Source organism: Lampetra fluviatilis, chromosome 4 (assembly GCF_964198595.1).
Source record: "Lampetra fluviatilis chromosome 4, kcLamFluv1.1, whole genome shotgun sequence".
Classification (NCBI taxonomy): Eukaryota; Metazoa; Chordata; class Hyperoartia; order Petromyzontiformes; family Petromyzontidae; genus Lampetra; species Lampetra fluviatilis.
Genome location: NC_136278.1, coordinates 7,432,029 through 7,452,658, shown reverse-complemented (window position 1 = coordinate 7,452,658; position 20,630 = coordinate 7,432,029). Strand labels below are relative to the sequence as shown.

At 51.8% G+C, this 20,630-nt stretch overlaps 1 protein-coding gene across 2 annotated transcripts in view; it reads right to left on the bottom strand.

Annotated features, from left to right (window-relative positions):
• Positions 1-20,630, bottom strand: part of LOC144931532 (myoferlin-like) — an 87,645-nt gene that overhangs the window by 25,997 nt on the left and 41,018 nt on the right. For both annotated transcript variants that reach the window (XM_078855483.1, XM_078855484.1), the window contains exons 18-32: positions 16,871-16,984; positions 16,102-16,279; positions 15,566-15,690; positions 14,354-14,460; positions 13,385-13,577; positions 12,113-12,268; positions 10,391-10,522; positions 9,065-9,225; positions 7,471-7,585; positions 6,752-6,854; positions 5,159-5,301; positions 2,905-3,075; positions 2,397-2,508; positions 1,956-2,033; positions 1,242-1,423 (exon numbers count right to left, since the gene is read on the bottom strand). In XM_078855483.1, the coding sequence (XP_078711609.1) occupies positions 1,242-1,423; positions 1,956-2,033; positions 2,397-2,508; positions 2,905-3,075; positions 5,159-5,301; positions 6,752-6,854; positions 7,471-7,585; positions 9,065-9,225; positions 10,391-10,522; positions 12,113-12,268; positions 13,385-13,577; positions 14,354-14,460; positions 15,566-15,690; positions 16,102-16,279; positions 16,871-16,984 (2,070 nt within the window). The remainder of the gene's footprint in view (positions 1-1,241; positions 1,424-1,955; positions 2,034-2,396; positions 2,509-2,904; positions 3,076-5,158; positions 5,302-6,751; positions 6,855-7,470; positions 7,586-9,064; positions 9,226-10,390; positions 10,523-12,112; positions 12,269-13,384; positions 13,578-14,353; positions 14,461-15,565; positions 15,691-16,101; positions 16,280-16,870; positions 16,985-20,630) is intronic.

Here is a 20,630-nt window from a genome sequence, read left to right as displayed (position 1 = left end):
CCCCACATGCCCTCCTCCCCCTGCTTGGGTTAGAAAAGGAACACGATACACCTTAACGAGTCCCTGTTTAGGCAGGAGACACCCAGGGGGTGCAATCCCTAGACAGGCTCGTCTTACTTGTTGTATGTTCACGAGCCCCCTCTGTTGTGACTGCTGACGATTTGGGTTCAATGAAGAAGAAAAAGCGTTCTGGCCGAACGATGCACTACCAACAGAGGTCGCAATCGGGTACCCGATACCCGTACCCTACCCGATACCCGGCTATCCGTACCCGGCCGGGTACGGGTACCCGTTTGCGACCCTGGTGCGGCCGGGTACGGGTACGGGTAGGCCGTGAGTCACTGGTGAGTAACCGTTTGTCACTCATTTCCCAACGTCTTGTCTCTTCTCACAATTCAAGTTCCTAGAATCAACCCACCCGCGCCTGCAACATGGCTTCATCCCAGAGGTCGCAATCGGGTACTCGTACCCGTACCCTACCCGATACCCGGCCGGGTATGGGTAGCCGGGTATCGGGTAGGGTACGGTACCCAATTGCAACCCTGGTGCGGCCGGGTACGGGTACGGGTAAGGAATCAAAACCCGTTTGCGACCTCTGACTACCGATAACTTTTCTACGAGAGGCAGCTGCCAGCATTCAAACTCTCAGGATCTTATCGATGCCAGCTCGCTGATCTGACCCTTTGGAGCTACCTGGCCACCTTGTCAAACTTGATTTGATTGCTACTGTGTGCGATCCCAATTGAGTAAATTGCAGGAGATTTTTCGCCATCGGGATCTCTTGGTGAATACCAGTCACAATGTTTAGGTATTGTTTTTTATTAGCTTTTGGAGGAAACCCATGCAGAACACGGCGGAGAATCAACAAACTCCATGCGGAGAGGCGAACGCGAGTCGGGAATCGTACCTAGGCCGTTCTCACTGCAAGGTACGACTGTTAAACCACCGAGCCCGCCCTAGGCGCATGAGAGCTTTAAAACGTCGTAGAGCGGCGGTGGTCTTCATTGCAAGGCCCACAGGGCCACTGGCGGCCCCAGGGGCCCTTCAGTCCGGCTCATGACGTGCGGCCCCCGACAATAGGCAACCATGTGAAAACACCCACCCCATCATCATGCTATCAAACCCCAATGGTTTAAAATGTGTGGCAACCCTCACATTGATGATGTCTTATCGGCAAAAATGCCCCCCCCTCTCAAATTTGGTGAAGAACGCTGGTGTAGAGCGTTGAAAGAGGCACTCACAAAAGTGTCAAAATCGAAGACCTCCACGACCACGCTGGGCGAGTAGAGCACAGTGGAGGATGGGTCGCCGTAGATTTCGATGTCGTGGAAGATGAGCGTCTGGTCCCAGATGGGGTTCAGCGTCGTCTTGATCGTCTCCGTCTTCTGCGACTGTGTCAGGAACGAGACGACGGCGTACGGATCTGGAAAAGAGCAGCGGCGAATCGATGACGTGCACGCACAGTCCCTCCCTCCCCCCGTTGACAATCCACTTGCCGGACGAAGGCCCCCCCCCCTCACACCGGGCGAGTCTGCGCGGTTTCGTTTGACCGTGCGGCGAGTCCTCGCGTAATGCTCATGCGATGAGGTTAGTTTTGTGCAACCCACTTCCCGCACCTCCGATTAGCACGGTTGGCTGCATACGGTGCGAAAGAAGTTCAACGCACAGTACATTCGTTGGGCTCCACTCAAACCATCACAACTCGCTACACGCGGCAACACGGTTTAATTCACACAAAGCTGAAAGCCAGATTCGAACACCTATGATCTCAGCGACAACCGGTTCAATATCGCAGACATCTGATCCAGCCCAGCCACCTCACGATGTACTCTTGGGGGAAAAAAATAACCCAAGAAGTTGATAATCTGCTTCTCCTAAAACCCACATTTCAAGCATTCACCAGTGTTGACAATGTAGCCACGTTTCACTTCAGAGCTCGCGGGAGCTTTAATTACCGGAGAAGCTCTCTTTGTCCAGTGCTACCAGGTCCCTGGCTTGGTAGATGTAGCAGCGAAGATGGAATTTGTGTGGTTCTGCAAAAACATGAGAAATTCAGTCGGGCAGTAAAATAACAACGATAACAGACCGTGCATCTTACAACAAAATACAAATGGAGGACTGCACCAACGAGGCGTGGAACGATTCACCGACTCCCGCCCCTTGTGACTCGACGGAATCGTCACGATTAGAGGTCACAATTCATCGGGGATCGATTCTCTTTGGCCGCTGCAAATATAGCGGCTGCATAGATTGCATCGCTGCCGCCGCCACCACCACCACGGCTAGGAATCATGTCCAGGCCACCCCCCCAATGATTGTGGTGGCCTTCGCAATGAACGCAGAGCGGCGCGCGTCCGCCTCCGTACCCCCCCCCCCCCTCGCGCCCAATCTCTCACTGTCGAAGATGCAGGAGATGGTGGGCGTGTTCACCCCCAGCACGCTCTTGGCGCTCTTCTCGTCTTTGTCGTCTTTCGACGAGTCGGGGTCATCTTCCTCGCCGCCGCCGCCCTGCCAGCGTGCACGGCGCAAAAAAACGGCGACCGAGCTCGTTACGGGCAAAAAGCAGAGCCATCCGAAAGTCTGCGACGGGATGGAGTTTGTGCTTCGTGACTCGCCATTGTCATTGTGTTGCCCGTGTCGATCGCGGATTTGTTCGTTTCGTGTGCCGTTTGTGTTTGCCATGTTGCTGTTGTGTTGTTGTTCGCCACGCGCTGTTGTGTGTCCTGCCACTCATTTCGCTCGCGTAATTGGCCGTTCCATGCCATTTAATTCCTGCCGCGCGTCGCCCCGCGTCGCCCGGTTCGTAAGCAACATGCCGATTTCGCGTCGCGCGCATTTTTTTCCGTGACCGCGCGCGCGCGCTCGCCCCCCGTTGCGTCTCGCCGGGGGCCGTCACCGACGCACCAGGGCGCCCTCCAGCGCGAAGACCGCCGCTTGGCCCAGCCTCTCCGCCGGCGCCATGCACCTCCGCCAACGGCGCCGCCGCTGAGTGTCCGTGCTCTTCTGCTCCAGGTGGAACTTCCAGCCGAAGAGCGACGCGTACTCCCAGCCCTCGGTCACCAGCTTCTCCATTTTCTGGTGGCAACAATCCCGGCACGCGCGGTGAAGGATATTTATTTATTTATTATTACGGGGCGGCTGGCACTGCTGCCGAGGTTTGCTCTTTGAGCCCCAGTAGCCTCCATGGTTAATACTGCAGTATAATTGCGGTGGCCTTACTGCAGTATTAACCACACGTGGATCATCCTTAATAATACTGCAGTATTACTGCCGTATTCCTGCAGGTACATTAATCCTGACTGCACGCCGTCTGCTTCACAAGTGGATGAAAAACAACAAAAAGTTTGACAGTAACCAACGGCACACTCCAAATTTTAAGTTCCGCATGTGTAAAATCACACGGTAACATCGCCCCATATTGACAGACTATAACCATACTCTTCCGTGATACACATTTTCTCTCGCGGATAGCTTCACGCTATAAGAATGGTCTCAATGTCAAATGTGCTAAATTAGTGTTACTCTCAATAAGTTCGTCTGTGCCAAGTGCATCGCTCCACGTAGCCACGCGTGTCGATCATCCTTACGGTCGACACAACAATTGCGGGCAAGCGCTGTGGGTGAGCATCTATTTAAGAGTTAACATTGATCTGTAAGGTCCAGATATTTGACCTCCCCAAAACTAACACGGAGCTAATTCTCTCCTTAACACACACACACGCACGCACACGCACGCGAACACACGTCAACGTGTGCACCTTCTAGTGCAGCCAAGCATCTCCGCCACTCAGTGCAGTAAGTCAAGGACGGTGTTTTGAAAGTCAAACGGGGCATGGGCTAAAGTTCTCTTCAAACCGGATCGGCCACGTATGTGGTCAAAAACACCCCTCCGTGTTTAGCCACGGAGGGCTTCTGCAAACATCAACTGAATTTACACACAAACACAAGATCCTTCCCCGTATAGCCACACAGACGGTTGAGGCCAGTGCAGTTTAGCCAGCGCCTATTTGGGTCAGTTTGGTGCCTACCAGCAGGTGGCGAAGGTAGTGCAACATCCCCCCCAACCACTTTCGTCTCCCCAATGATGTTGACACCACAAAAGGTCCTTGTTTTTTAGGCCAAGTCAACATAGCGGAGGGCCATAACCAGCTTGGATACCACTCACTTCAGCCATGGCCAGGAATTGAACTCGGGCCGTTGGGTTCATACCATGGCGAGATAACCATTGCTCAACCGTTCCCAACACAGCAGACACGCTCAATTGCTAAGCGGGAAGGCGCGTTTCCAAATGCCACGTCAACCGTACAGCGTCGAAGTAAGCAGGGGACCTCAGGCAATTTCAGTTGCCTCTCTAGAGCCTCCAAAGACAAAGATCCCCTGTATAAGCTTTACAGACTGTTGGGGCAAGTGCTGTTAGCGAGGCGCACCTACGATGGTCAACATGATAGACGAGGGAGTGCATGGACAGCACCACACCCTTGTATCCCCAGTGGCGATCTTTACACACCGCACCAGGTACTCATTGGAGGCCATGTCAATCAAGGGGAGGCCCAGGACTGGTTCCGATAATCGTCACTGGTGTTGGTGGTAGCAGTGAGCGGGTATCAAACTCCGGTAGCTGGGCTCGTAGAGCAGCGTGCCAACCACTAGCCACCGCTCCCCACCCCCACCACCACCACCACCACTTGGTTCAATGCACGGTGGTGGCTTTGCGACACATGGCCTGTAATCATACACCGTGGAGGGAGGCGAGGGTTGTCGGATCGTACAAATGTAGCGAAACTCCTTTCCCATGGGCGTCAAGAAGGAGCCCGAACACCGACTCGCCAGGAGAAGGAAGTACAGCAAGAAAGACGTGAACTCCACCCGTTACGTTTGCATGGGAAAGTGCGTTTCTCCCCCCCAGCACGTGTGGGTTTCCACCGGGTGCTCGGCGGATTACTCCCATGTGCAAAACACTTCATTAATTGGACAATAACGCCTCAACATAGAGAGGACCGGAGAGTTTGCGCAAATTGTTGGTGGCGCCGGCTCATCGTGCGGCTGCATTCCCCCCCCGCTCGTCCGTGGTTCCTCCTCGCACCCCGGTCGTCCTCCCTCGCGCTCTCTACGAGAGCGAGCGAATACCTAGTGGTGGAATGGCGCGGCAAGTTGATACCTCTCTGGCGATGTCCATCTGCTTGGGGTCGCGCCGACGTCTGCGCAACCAGCGCCGCCGCCGGTACACGTGGTACATCTTCTCCGCCGACACCCACTGCTTGGGCCGAGTCTCCGGAGGGAGGACGAGCCCGTACTCCCAGCCTGCAACAGAGTGCACGGTTCAGGCGACAACGAGCCCAACTCCCAGCCTGCAACAGAGCGCACGGTTCAGACGACAACGAGCCCAACTCCCAGCCTGCAACAGAGCGCACGGTTCAGACGACAACGAGCCCAACTCCCAGCCTGCAACAGAGCGCACGGTTCAGGCTAGGACGAGCCCGTACTCCCAGCCTGCAACAGAGCCCACGGTTCAGGCTACGGGACGAGCCCATACTCCCAGCCTGCAACAGAGCCCACGGTTCAGGCTACGGGACGAGCCCATACTCCCAGCCTGCAACAGAGCCCACGGTTCAGGCGAGGTGACGGGCCCGTACTCCCAGCCTGCAACAGAGCTCAAGGTTCAGGCTAGGGGACGAGCCCGTACTCCCAGCCTGCAACAGAGCTCATGGTTCAGGCTAGAGGACGAGCCCGTACTCCCAGCCTGCAACAGAGCTCACGGTTCAGGCTAGGGGACGAGCCCATACTCCCAGCCTGCAACAGAGCCCACGGTTCAGGCTACGGGACGAGCCCATACTCCCAGCCTGCAACAGAGCCCACGGTTCAGGCGAGGTGACGGGCCCGTACTCCCAGCCTGCAACAGAGCTCAAGGTTCAGGCTAGGGGACGAGCCCGTACTCCCAGCCTGCAACAGAGCTCATGGTTCAGGCTAGAGGACGAGCCCGTACTCCCAGCCTGCAACAGAGCTCACGGTTCAGGCTAGGGGACGAGCCCGTACTCCCAGCCTGCAACAGAGCTCATGGTTCAGGCTAGAGGACGAGCCCCTACTCCCAGCCTGCAACAGAGCTCATGGTTCAGGCTAGAGGACGAGCCCCTACTCCCAGCCTGCAACAGAGCTCATGGTTCAGGCTAGAGGACGAGCCCGTACTCCCAGCCTGCAACAGAGCTCATGGTTCAGGCTAGAGGACGAGCCCGTACTCCCAGCCTGCAACAGAGCTCACGGTTCAGGCGGGGACGAGCCCGTACTCCCAGCCTGCAACAGAGCTCACGGTTCAGGCGAAGACGAGCCCGTACTCCCAGCCTGCAACAGAGCGCACGGTTCAGGCTAGGGGACGAGCCCGTACTCTCAGCCTGCAACAGAGCTCATGGTTCAGCTAGGGGACGGGCCCGTACTCCCAGCCTGCAACAGAGCTCACGGTTCAGGCGCAGACGAGCCCCTACTGACTGGAATTTGAATTCACCACGTTCAATGAATTTACTCAAATGGTACTTTAATTAGTTGTTAAAATCCATAATGTGGATAACCACACTTGTCGGTTCCACTTACCAATTTAACATTCATTCATTATCCTCTGAAAATGGTGCTATAAAATTTACGCAATAATTGGCAAGACAGCGACACTCCGTCCACTGATAATACAGGAATATTGCCAGCCAATACTACAGTAAATGGTCCAATAAAAGTGAAGATGAACAAGAGCAGGATTTGTTCAAACCGTCTTCATCCACGGCTCGATTCTGATCCACATTCCAGTCCTCCATCAAGATCCACCCAGCTGGGACCTCCAGCTCAGTCTTCGGCAGGGTCTTTTCTCCGTTCTGCGCAACGAATCACAAGACCAAGACGGGAAAAACCAGACGATCACAGTGGAAGTTACGGCTATTCAGCCTCTTCCTTCCAAACAAATGGCGCCAATTTTAAGATGAACTTAATTTTTTTTTTTTACCATTTTTTTCCAACTTTCTGGAAAAAAACCCCACCGGTTTACAATTATCAAAATACACCATGTACAGGTACACATAGTTTTGTCAATCCACTGCTGGATGAGGGATTCCCCATGCCGTGCAGGTTGGGGGGGGGGGTTGTTTGACTTTACTTGACCACGTCGGTCACTGATGTTTGCCACGACCAGGAATCGAACTCAGGTTATCCTGGTTCATAGATCAATGCACAAACAAATACGCCACTGCAGTAGCGTACGCATGTTTGGCAAGCGTAGAAAACTGCTCATTGTCAATTTCAATCTGGTAACATAAGCTGCGTTCAAATATTCCAGGATTCTCAAAGTACCACGTTGTAAGGTGCAGTCCTTCTCTGAAGAGGGACTTCCGCCCAAAAAACACTGGCCCACGTGAAGTTTGTTTTTAAATTTTCAAGAAAATAAGAAAGAGTCACAAACACACGTAGTCAATTCTAGTACCAAAGGACACGTACCACATCTGTGTAGGGGTCAGAGGCAAGCTGCCAATCTCTTCCAGGAATCCGATTCTCGTTCTCAAAGACTTCATCAGCGAAAATGGAGTGTCCAGCATCCGCATCCATCAGCAAACTGTGCGGGACACACGCACACACACACACACGCGCACGCACGCACACGCACACGCACACAGAGTGGTACGTAAGCAATGCACGAGCAACACACACTACGCAGACCTGGGGTCAAATATCACTGCTACTACAAGCAACAATTGTCAGCTGAAATGACAAGTACAATTGTTTACAAATTAAATGACCACAATTGTAATTTATCCCAGGTCTGATTCTATGCTTTAGGTTTTAAAGACACTCCTGGAAATCTCGCAATTAAAAATGGTCGCGCTTTTCCCCGCAGAGCGGCAACAACTCTCTCGGTGTCAGAACGGCCCACAAAAGTGGATGTTACAGAGCTACTTCCAAGTAACCTTTTGTCAACACAAGTAGGGAGCAGCACTTTCCCACCCACCCTGCTAGAGAAGGCAATGTTTGTTGCACAGTGAAATATATATTTGTAATTCCCTAGGCTGTGAATTAACTAAATTTGTTGTAAAACAAAAAAATGTTGGTGTCATCGGTCACTGGGCTGAGATCATCAACTCACTAAAGTTCAGAAGACTGGTGCCCGTTTGCGATTCAATCTTCACATTATTATTATACTGTCAAATTTTAAACATGTACTATATTAGTTCAGAAAGCAAATCCTTTTACACGCGACTCTCATTCAGTAAGAGTGCAAGATATGCAAGAAAAATAAGTTTGTCAATGTTATGTGTGAGTGGACGTCAGCCCACACACGTAGCACCTCCGTCGCATACAAATGACGAATAATAATAATAAAGCAGGGAGGTGGGCATGGTGGCTCAGAGGTCAAAAAGATGAGCCGGCACGACTGGAGATCATGGGTTCGAATCCGAGCAGGTGACCGTGTAGTAAAACTGGCTTCTCGTTCCCGCTCGCAGTCCCTGTGTAAGTGTGACACAGCGAGCCCATTGATTTCCCCCTTTCCCTCCAACTCATGGGCTCTGTGTTCCGGCTTCCGCCAGCGGAATTTCTGTGCCTGCCGCCTTCCCTTGTTTATTGCTCGCGTTGTCCAGGGCTCTTGTTGAATTAATAAAACATAATAAAAAAAACTGGGTTCTTAACTGCAGCAAGTTAATGGTCTCAGCCTGTTCACCAATAAAATTCACCAAACACCCCACCCGCACCCCTCCCAACACATTCACATGTTGGTTCTCACTTAATTTTGATACAATCTAGCACCAAGAATTTGAAAAACATTGCTTTGACAGTCACGTGAAAAGCAGTGCCAAAAGAACTAAAAAGGCTACTTGAAGGGTTTTTCAGAAGTAATGGAAGCATCTCTCACACGGCTCTTCTCAAATACGCAGGGGGTTGCAATCGCAGCCCCTGCGAGGTTTCCAAATGATATTTCGTTGAATTGTGACACGGCACAGATGCAACGCATCGTGAAAGCGGCAGAGTGAGAGAGCGACGTGCAGGTACATAAACAGAAACCCATGCCACCGCCACTCGGGACAGGACGACACCTCACCTGCGCTCTGGATCAATGTACCAGTCGCCATCCCATTTCCAGCCGACAGGAGGCAGGAAGGTCTCTTTCTTCAGTTTGATTTTCCCGGTGACGTCCGTCCACTTGTGGCGCGTCAGGCCTTTCGTGCCCCAGTTGCCAAACAGCTTGCACTGGTTCTCGTACTGAACACATTCACACCCACACGGCGCTCATTCAGGTGGTTGGTTACGTTTTTGGGAAAAGTTCATCATCGTCTTCGTCATCATCGTCGGCCATGATCATTCCACTGCTGGATGAAAGCCTCCCCCAAAGCCGCAACAGTCTCTCAGCTGAACAACGTAACAATTTCACCTCGTACCTGAGCGTAAAAGACAAGCATAAAATAAGCAGTGGACAGCAGCGGGTATTGCAGAAATAACTATTTGTCGTTCTGTACTTTCCTCACCAACCCGCACCAACCAGCGTGGTGAAGTATGGTCAAGATATTCCTCATGGCCCACAAAGGCATGGGGTGATGGGGGGAGGCAATCGCACATCCAGCAGTTGCACGAAAAGCGGGCTCTTGTTCACAATTCAATATTCAATTACTTTAACATTTAAATGTATGTTCAACCCTTACAACTGCGAGTTTCACTTTGTCTTGCGGCCAATGAATAAATTAACCAACATGCCTTGGCCCCACACTTGCGATTTACAGTGCGGCACACAGGGCAAGGCAAGCAGGCGGTAGGTCGCGTAAATTTAGCTCTGCCCTGCAGTCATGGGGCGCAGGCACAAACGAAAACCGTCAGTGAAATTACATCAAGCGCCCATTCTTGTCACAGCGCGGACAAATAGCCGAGTGGTGGTTTGGCGTTGCACAACGTCGCACGAAGCAGGGCGAAGCCGTGAGACCGGAAAGTCAAGGGAGGAACACCAACTGAGCCCGTCCCACTTGGGAACTTAAAAAAATAAATATCGTACTCTCTTCGGTTCTTTCGGTAAAGTCACGTAGGTATAAAATAAAATAAATGTAATCACGACGTTTATATTGCAAGACAAGCAATCATCATCAGGTGGGAAAACCACAGGCAAGACATGTTTTTGCTGAAGTGGGAACTTCAAATCTAGATTAAAATAAATATCGTTTGACAAAATGGCTGCATACGTTTGCACAGAGTAAGCAAGATGCAGGCTGGAAATGACTGATTTCCTGTTCAGCTTTGAATCGTGAAAGGTGGCGTTTGGCAATATTTAAGGTGGGTGTGTTATGAGCAGACGGCTATTTGTGCTTTAGAGTGAATTCACGGGATCGTAACTCTCTCACCGCTAGAGATGTGAATTCAAGGGGGCCACGTTCTCTCTTACCGTCTCGGCGAACACTGTGAGTTTGCCCTCGGAGGATTCGTTCAGTTTCTTCTCGTCGGCTGCCATGCCAAGCCACATGCGGATGCGGAGCTGCACCGGTATCTTGTTGTTCGTCGTCTTGTCCTCCGGGTACTGCGCAGAGTTTTAAACGCACATTGCGCATTGCGAGCGGCAAATTGAGACCATGGCAGAAACGCGGGCGACAATAACAGGACTTCGTCCGGAAATGGATGAACAAGGTGGGTAAAAATTATTACCGCGTGCCTTACCATCACGTAACCCATTCGCTTGGGCCATGAGGAGGCGCACAATGTTACCCATCGCGCATTTGTATTCGACGATCGACACCGTCTGAATGGCTGCTTCTAAAAGTTGTCAAGCTGCTGCTGTAGTAATGGAATTTCATTTTCAATAGTTTTTATTTTTCGGTTTCCTCCCCATGCCCCCGGGGGTGGGGGGGGGTCCACCCCTCGGAAAAAAAAAAATTCAGGCGAAATAATAATGAACGGGCACACCCGCAGTTGGGTCGGAAGGATGTTTGGTGGGGGTAAAAGCATGGGTGCTCCCTCGCCATCTTCACAGACGTTTGCTCAGTGTGGAAGAGTAGGCCAACATCCCCTCCAGAGGGGCTCTTGAGAGCTCCCTCTAAGTGGAGGTCTGCGAGCGATGGCGTGGGCAAGCTATAGCAGGGCTGCACCTTTACCTTTTTACTGCCAACTGTTAGATGTACAACACTTTACCCATAAGGGCTTTTGGGTTGAGAGTGCGTAAACATAAATGTGTCGTGAACACACCCACCACCCGACACAGCCAATTAGTAAGGGTTATATTGGTGGGTTAACGCCGCATTTATATTCACGTAATCTAATACCAAAAAAACCTAAATTATTAATAATATTGGTCGTGAAAGCCTACGTGATAAACTAACATTTTGCCCTCGTGTGAATGTTGTTGAATACACACACACACGTGGCAACACCCACAGCTTGCCACCTGTCACCACTCGTCTAATCCAGCGCATGGTGGCAAGATGTTTACAAGACGTTTACCGCATTGTGTGCTTACCGCATTGCGCACTTTCAGGGTGTGCTTCCGCGGCCATCTGGAACGCCCTTCCCCCTTCCGATATCGGGAAGCCACTGAAGCTACGCTCACATTTAAATCTAGACTAATAACGAATTTCTTCAGAACTGATTTGTGTGTTTACTGCGCTGTCTTTCCCCGCACTTACGATTAGCACGTTTGGCTACATACGGTGCAAAAGAAGTTCAACATGCATACATCAGAGGTCGCAACCGGGTACCCGATACCTGTACCCTACCCGATACCCGGCTACCCGTACCCGGCCGGGTACGGGTACGGGTAGCCGTTTGCAACCCTGGTGCGGCCGGGTACGGGTACGGGTAGGCCATGAGTCACTGGTGAGTAACCGTTTGAGTCACTGGTGAGTAACCATTTGTCACTCATTTCGGGTAGGGTACGGGTAGGGAACGGGTACCCATACCCGGCCGGGTACGGGTACCCTGGTGCGGCCGGGTACGGGTACCCTGGTGCGGCCGGGTACGGGTACGGGTAAGGAATCAAAACCCGTTTGCGACCTCTGGCATACATCCATACATGTTCAATGGGTCGATATCCTCCGGGTGCACAGAACATATGCAAACTGCGCTGAACCGAACCGATGGGCCGCAGTGGGCGGGAAGAGTGGGCACACACACACACCTTGAGGAAGATGGTGCGGGTCCTGCCACAGTACTTCCCGCACGTCTTCATGCCCTTGCTGGAGTAGAGAACCTCGTGGGCGGGGATGCGAGCGTAGGCCACGCGCTTCTCCCCGCACACCATCCACACCACCACGTCCGGGAGGCTGTTCTGAGGCTGTGGGCCAAGCAGGGAGAAAGCGGTTACACAGCGCACGGTGAGAGAGAGAGAGATCATGCATGGAGTCTGCGATAAACCGAAGTTAAGACCACCCCCCCATCCTCCCTAACTTTTCCTTAGCATGCTCGTTCTTTCTTGACTTAAAGCTATCGTGACTGCAGGAGTTCATATTCTTTGGGTCTTTCGGTAAAGTCGCGTAGATAAATTAAAAGAAAATAACAAAAAAAACAACGACAAAAAACGACGTTTCCATCACAACACAAGCTATCGTCATCGTGCGGTTCCGTCGCACCGGAATGGATGACCGTGAATTTTTTTTGTTGTGCCCCGTTACCGGAACTTTTTGCCATGGTACGCAGGGACTCACGTTTTGCGGTAACAAAACAAATAAACACACAAAAGGTGCAATCCCTGCAAATTGCTTGCTCAAGTCACTGCTGGCGGGAGGAGACAGTATTAGCGTGAGCTCCATGGAGCTTCAAGTGGCACGGGGCGAAATTAAATGTCTTTACCGAAGCTGCGTCAAGTGCCATCGCTTGCAAGAAACATCGCCGCTCTGTGAACTTCTACCGGGAATATAAACACAGTGGGCCGTGTGACGATTTACTCCACTTGTAATTCAATGAAATAATTTGACAAAACAAAATGAGAGTTAAAATTTTGCTTTGCACTTAATTTGATCGTTAAATCAAATCCCAGTTTTAATGCAACGCGACAAAACATTTCCCTGCAGAAGGGCGCAGGGGGAAAGTGATCCTGGCTCCTGTGTGGATCAGGGAGGATCTCAGAGGCAGTTCTATGACATCAACTTCCACAGGGCCGCTCACCAACACACAGGGGGGGGGGGGGGGGGGGGTGGCTTGCACTGCTCTGCGAGTTCCGAATGGGCACCTCATCTCATGACGCGAGTCACGGCACATTTTCAATAATATTGTGGGGGCCGGGGTGGGGAGGAGGAAAGATAATTTAATAAAATTCCAAAAACCCATGGGTAAATCAATCCTCGCACATGTCACACAACACCAGCGAGCCACCACGGCTCGGATGCTCTCAAAGCACAGCAGGCTGCAATCCATGCGCAGAAACCGAACGGAGAGAGCGGCGGTCGCGTACCTCCTCGGCCACGGTGCGGAGGATGTCGAGCCAATCCTCGATCTCGGGAATCGTCTTGTCCACCTCGGTCGCCTCGTTGCGCAGGCGCCGGGCCCCCTCCACGATCTGGTTCAGGTGCAGCATGCGCAGCTTGCGCCTCTGCACGTCCAGGGGGGTCACGTTGGCGCAGCCGTCCAACGGCGGCATCGGGATGCTGTGGCGGTGGAGGTAGCGGTGGTGGTGGTGGCAAAGTGGGTTGGAGTGTAAACAACAATTAATGCCAATTCACCCGTTGTTCAAGGCAATGCACGAACATGACAGACACGACATGGTAGCAGTGGTAGTCATAGTGGTGGTCGTAGTGGTGGTGGTAGTGGCAAAGCAGATTGGAGCATAAAGAACAATTAACACGCCAAATCGCTCGTCGTTAAAGGCTTTTTCGGTAAAGTCATGTAGGTAAATTTTTCAAATTAATTTAAATTTTTTACCTACGTGACTTTACCGAAAAAACCTAAGAATATGAATCCTTGCAGTCACGAAAGCTTCAAATCTAGAATGAACAACACGACAGACAAGACCGATTGCGAGCAAATAAACACGCATGCCATTGTGCGACTAACAATAGTTGTAAGCTGAAAATAATAACCTGATTCCCATTAACGACAACAAGTGGGAAGCCAGTTGAGATTCGCTGTTAATTTAATTTGAGGGCTCATGGGCATCTCTGCACCTGGTCTCTGCGCACACCCATTCCGGACAGATCCCTCCATAAAATGGCACGCACCACGTGACTTTACCGAAAAAACCTAAGAGTATGAATCCTTGCAGTCACGAAAGCTTCAAATCTAGAACGCACCAATTCATTGTATGGTTTTCAAACGGGGCTGGCATCACACGCCGTGCTACCCGGGCACGAACAAACGTTCCGTCGTGAAGACAAGAGAGTGGTCTGAAATTAACGTTCGCAGAATCTCTTAAAATCGACCGTACCTGCAGTCTTCCAGCACCTGGTCGATGAGACTGAGCCACACCGACGCCAGCTGCTGTTGTGGCAGCTTGGCATCCAGAGCCATTTTCAGTTTGCCGTACATGAGATCCTGCAAATGCACGGCACATTCAAAGCAAAGCCGTTACAACGCTTTGCTTTTGAGACAGCCGCCCCCTGTACGCCGGGGCATCGCAGCTCATCTCAAACATATCAAACAGCACCCCCCCCCTCCCCACCACCCGTGGCAGCTGTCCCTCTCGGCAAAAGGTGACACAGCATGTATGTTGAACTTCTTTCTCACCGTACGTAGCCAACTGTGCTAATAGAAGGTGCGGGGTCGGGATGGAACCCACGACCTCCTGCATACCGGCCGAGGTAGTTAACATCTCGCAACTGTGGCGCCCGCTGGTTACTCCAGGATTGCATTATGTTGCGGATATTGGAGAGATTTTTTTTTTCTTCTCTACAGGAGTGCGATGATAACCCCCTGATCATCAGATCTCAGAAGGTAAGCAGGGCTGAACCTAGCTAGTGCTTGGCTAGGCAACCCCCATTAATAAAAGCCGGTGTATCTGGCTGCTGCACAAGTGTCTACAGAGGGCAGCAAACCCCGCTGTTGTTTGCTACATCTATACTCCCCTCCCTACCTTCACTCACGTTCCCCGACCAAATCATGACCGTCTGGTCAAATATCTCGCACGACACACACGATGCGGCGAGGGGGGCTCTCATCCAGCAGTGGATTGACAAAAGGCCGCTGCATACGCGAACACAGACGTTGGCGTCGATAAAAAAATAAAAATGGGGACGGTCATTGGTTTTTGACCCTTCTATCTGGCAACAAAACTGACACCTTTTTACAAGGAGTCATGTTTGCATAGACCACATTACGTAGTCCTAATGCAAACAAAAACCATAACCTGAGATGGTGCATTGTCTTTGAGTTGTGTGCCTTTTGGCGTCATCTGGTCCAACCCATGTGAGACTAGGCTCTAAGGAAAGCTGTCTCGGGTGTGGACCAATCAACTTCAAGGACAGTGCACATTATCAGAGTTATGGTTTTTGTTTGCATTATGACTGCAGGTATTATGGTCTATGCAAACATGACTCCTTGTAAAAAAAGGTGTCAGTTTTGTTGCCAGATAGAAGGGTAAAAAAACAATTATCATATTTTTACTGGCAAATGAGGTTCCAATGATGGGGACGGTCCTCACCAGGCGCTCGTAGGTGTAGAGGAGGATGTTGAGTGCCTGCAGTCGGTGGTTGATGTCCTCCCAGTAGGAGGTGAGCGTCACCACGGGCTTGGTGTTCGCCCACGGCAGGAAGTAGTACTGGCAGCCTGCAGGGGGGAGTGCCGTGATTAGAGGAGGCTACTCCAACAGCTACTCTGCGGGGTAGTGCACCGCGCGCTATAAACCCGCCAACACAATTTCGATTCCCCGGTCATGGCTACCGTCAGCGGCGAGTGATATCGGAACCAAGTTCCGGGGGTGCTCTTCAACAACCTTCGTGGACCAGCGTAGTGAAGTATGGTCAAACTACTCCCCATGAGCAGGGGTCGACAACCAAAATAAGAGCCATTTTTTTTACGAATTCGGTAAAAAAACATGTAAATCTATATTTCAAGAGCTGCAATGCATGCGAGTAACGAGACCGTCCTTAATAAGTAATGCCACAAAGCAGCCATTATAGAGAAGTAAGCGGCTCTTTCAGGGCTGGATGCAGGAAGGAAAGAAGGAAGACGACTTGCCGTCGAAGACGCTTCGGCTGTACTGCGTGGTGGAGGCGAGCGGCATGCACGTGCTGTCGAACTTGTTGCCGTAGTTGCCGATGCTGACCTCAAACTGCACCGCGTCGTCCACCGGCTGCATCATGCTGGCTGTGTAGAACGCCGCGTACAGGTTGAACTTGCGGCGCCGCATGTACTTCTGTACGACGAGCCGGCGAGGGGTGGGGGAAGGAAGGAGACAACAAGACAAAGGAGGACAACCAGGACGTGACTCGCACGATCCATTCGACAGCGAGACGGACACTGGGATCCGTTAGACGAGATATTAGAACGGCATACATCGGACGTGACCCACACACCATCTGTTAAGACGAGACAAGAAGCCACCAGCAACACATCACTCACACAATCAACAAGATAGACATTAGCACACTCACTCGTACGATCCATTCGGCGAGACAGCAGCACATCATGAACGCGCAGGGCTGCCCAGAGGTTCCTGGATGCACCGGACCTCAGTAATCAGGACAAAAAGCCACGTGGGGGCAGCTCCCTTATTCATTGGCGATTAAAAAAAACTGGCTATTGCACGAACTCGAGGGAAATGTAACCCTTTTGCTCTCCCCCCCCCTCAACTCTTCCCACCTCTGGTCAGCCCCTCATTCACGCAATCTTCAAGACAGCAATTCAAAGTGACGCCGGTGTATTGTTGCCCACGAGGGTGCGCGGTGCGCGAGCGCGGGGGGGGGGGATCAGAGACGTCGTAGAGCAACAGTGGTGAAGGCGGCACCTCAGCCCGGAGCAGGTCGTCGTTGGAGATGGGCTCCACCTTGAGGTCGACCTTGGCGTCCAGATGGGTGATGAGCTCGAGGAGAACGCGGCCTCGGTACGACATTCCCTCACCCTGGCCGAGAGAGAGCGTGCGGTGCCACGCAAGCCAACAAAAGCCATCAGCGACATCTCCGCGGGCAACGATTCTTATAATCTCGTCTTATTTTAAAATGTACACAGCGCCTTAACCAAGACGGCCGGACAAAGAATGTAATATTTGTGCAGCGGAAAAGTGCGATGAGGTGAGTTGACGAGCAGCTTGGCAGTACGTAAACAATGACAATACGATGAAAGCACAGCCTGTGGTTGATGATAACGAGCGAGCGTGGTTGATGATAACGAGCGAGCGTGGTTGATGATAACGAGCGAGCGTGGTTGATGATAACGAGCGAGCGTGGTTGATGGTAACGAGCGAGCGTGGTTGATGGTAACGAGCGAGCGTGGTTGATGATAACGAGCGAGCGTGGTTGATGGTAACGAGCGAGCGTGGTTGATGGTAACGAGCGAGCGTGGTTGATGGTAACGAGCGAGCGTGGTTGATGGTAACGAGCGAGCGTGGTTGATGGTAACGAGCGAGCGTGGTTGATGGTAACGAGCGAGCGTGGTTGATGGTAACGAGCGAGCGTGGTTGATGATAACGAGCGAGCGTGGTTGATGATAACGAGCGAGCGTGGTTGATGATAACGAGCGAGCGTGGTTGATGATAACGAGCGAGCGTGGTTGATGATAACGAGCGAGCGTGGTTGATGATAACGAGCGAGCGTGGTTGATGATAACGAGCGAGCGTTGTTGATGGTAACGAGCGAGCGTGGTTGATGGTAACGAGCGAGCGTGGTTGATGGTAACGAGCGAGCGTGGTTGATGGTAACGAGCGAGCGTGGTTGATGGTAACGAGCGAGCGTGGTTGATGGTAACGAGCGAGCGTGGTTGATGGTAACGAGCGAGCGTGGTTGATGGTAACGAGCGAGCGTGGTTGATGGTAACGAGCGAGCGTGGTTGATGATAACGAGCGAGCGTGGTTGATGGTAACGAGCGAGCGTGGTTGATGATAACGAGCGAGCGTGGTTGATGGTAACGAGCGAGCGTGGTTGATGGTAACGAGCGAGCGTGGTTGATGATAACGAGCGAGCGTAGTTGATGATAACGAGCGAGCGTGGTTGATGATAACGAGCGAGCGTGGTTGATGATAACGAGTGAGTTTGGTCAATGGGCAGCAGAGTTGGAAAGAGAGATGAAGTTAGTGATGGGGGAAAAGAGAGGGGGGGGGAAAGAGAGTTTGGGTAAGCGAGGGAAAATAAATTAGTGTTTTAAAAGGAAGAAGGAAAAATAGAGTGCGAGGCCGATAATTTGGCACAGTGGCAGCTTGTTCCTCTGTCAGGAGGCTAGCGGCGAAAAGACACCGAATCGTGATGGGGCACAAACGGCGGAGTTTTGTCAAGAGGCCGTCTCATTCAGCCTCTCTGGAGCGACACAAATCAGCATTGCAGGCTAGTTTTATATGGAAGTAGGAGTAAACAAACAGGAAATAGTTACAATGATCTTCTGCCACGATCTAAACACGACCGAACGACGGACTTTGTAGGGCGATGACATCCCTCACGTCCCTGCGATGCGTCAATTCATAGTCTAATAGCTGCGCAAGAGCCAGCTCCATCGCTCCATCTCCACGTTGGATGTGCTTCTCAGCCGCTGTCCCCCATTTGGTTGCCAATGCATCATTAGGCGTTCCATCGGACACCATAAATTATACTTTGTGTACAGAAATGGATGCAGTGGCTCAATTTTCATCCCCAGACACGGCTAAGATCAGTGGCGAGTGACACCTGAACCATCCCCGGAGCCGCAACCCCCCTACCGCACCTTCAAACAACCGACTCTGACATGAGAATAACCTCCTGAGCCACCCAGCTCCTGATATACACCTCTCTTCTCAACGCCATAATTACAAAGACTTTGTTTTACTGAAGACAGCTGTGTAGTCTCTAGCGAGCAGTGCTGCAGCGGCAACGTCAGCTACAGACGCCACGGCTCATCTAACCTAATACGATTACGCAACACGATTTTTAATTGTGTGCATATACAGCCCTTTTGAGATCCACTACACTTGGTCGTGGGGAATATATAACCACACTTCACCACGCCCATGGGTGTGGGTTGGTGACAAGCGGCCAGCGTGGACGCGAGAGCACAGAAGCACGGCAAGGATTTTGCTGCACCGCCAACCACTTAGCCACATCGCGATAAACCGTACGCGGGAAGACGTCAGCATTTATTTGATCGCCAAATGTCAGCGATTTCCTGCTCAAGTGAGCGCCGAGGCGGCGATCGCTCATCTCCCGTTTACAAGCCCCGAGCCAGTGGCGGAAATTCCACATTCCTGTGGCGGGCGCGCGAATATCCACGGGACAACCACTGCCGACTTCCCCAACACAGCCGTGCTCGTGGATCTTATAGAGGGGGGGGGGTGCGTGGGGCGGCGGGCAATCAGTCCAAGGCAGATGGGAAAAAGGGAAGGTGGTCAGAGCCTGGACTTGACATTTGGGACAAGGCATTGACAGCACGGATGGCTGACGATAAGGGGGGGGTGGGTGGGGGGGTGCGCACAAGCAATGGTTGCTAAGTTCAATTTGTTATCAACGAATCAAAGGAGTGCCATGCGTCCGGGAGGGGGGCAGCAGCTGAGGATACAAAAAAAGGCCCCAAGCCGCTTTCCTGCCCCACACCCCACACTCCACTTGCACAGGGACACCATGCTGCCTGATGAGATAACCACCAACCCAGGGCCCATTGGCCCAGGCAGCAACCCAGGATCCACACGTGGTTTAGTATGTGTGCAAAATTTGGCATTTGCACATTGCGTACGGGGGGCGGGGGCGGAGGCGAGTGCGGTTGGGTTTATTTATTAGCGTCGTCGGTGAAGAGTGCCTTATAAATACCGGCGCTCTTTTGAAATGAAACTCACATTTCAGAATCACACTAACACAAAAGGACAAAGATAGCCCCACACAAAGCCTACACAATCTGTTGGGGCAAGTGCTGTTAAGCAAGCACCTATTGATGACCGCACAGCGCACGAGGGTGTGGTGTGGCAAACACCACGCCTGGCTGATTTTGACTCCCCCCATTTCTGATGGTTACATGTTGTGCCAGGAAAGCGGCTTGGGGCTTTCAATTACGCGATCTAACCAAAAAACCTCTATTATGGATGATATTGGTCGCGAAAGCCTATGTGTTAAACTGATGTTGTACCAGTTACTAATTTAAGGCTGATTCACCCAGATGGTGGGAGGAAATCCATTGACAGTTCAAATATTCGCCATTCAAGTTAGCCATGAACAGGATTCTAACTAGGAACAGTTTCCTTTCTCCCTTCTTGCACCCTTCTCAACTGGAATCAACTTCCCCTGTACACTTAGCATTGTCTCTCTCCTCAACTTCCTTTCGTTCCTCTCTTAAAGCCTCACTTCTCCATTGCCCATTCCTTCCCTCTTCCTCTTCCCTCGCTCCACTCCTTCTGGCTCTTCGTGACTCCATGTGCCCTCTCTTAGTCACTCATTCCTCGGCCCTTGCATGCCCCCTTGCCATTCCAATTCACTCTTTTTGTTATCACTTGTAAAAACTATGTAAAGCGCCTTGAGCGATGGCACTCTATAAATGTATATAAAGATAAGAAAGCGCAGTGTGCCAACCACTGCACCCACCGCTCGCCATAGCTCGCA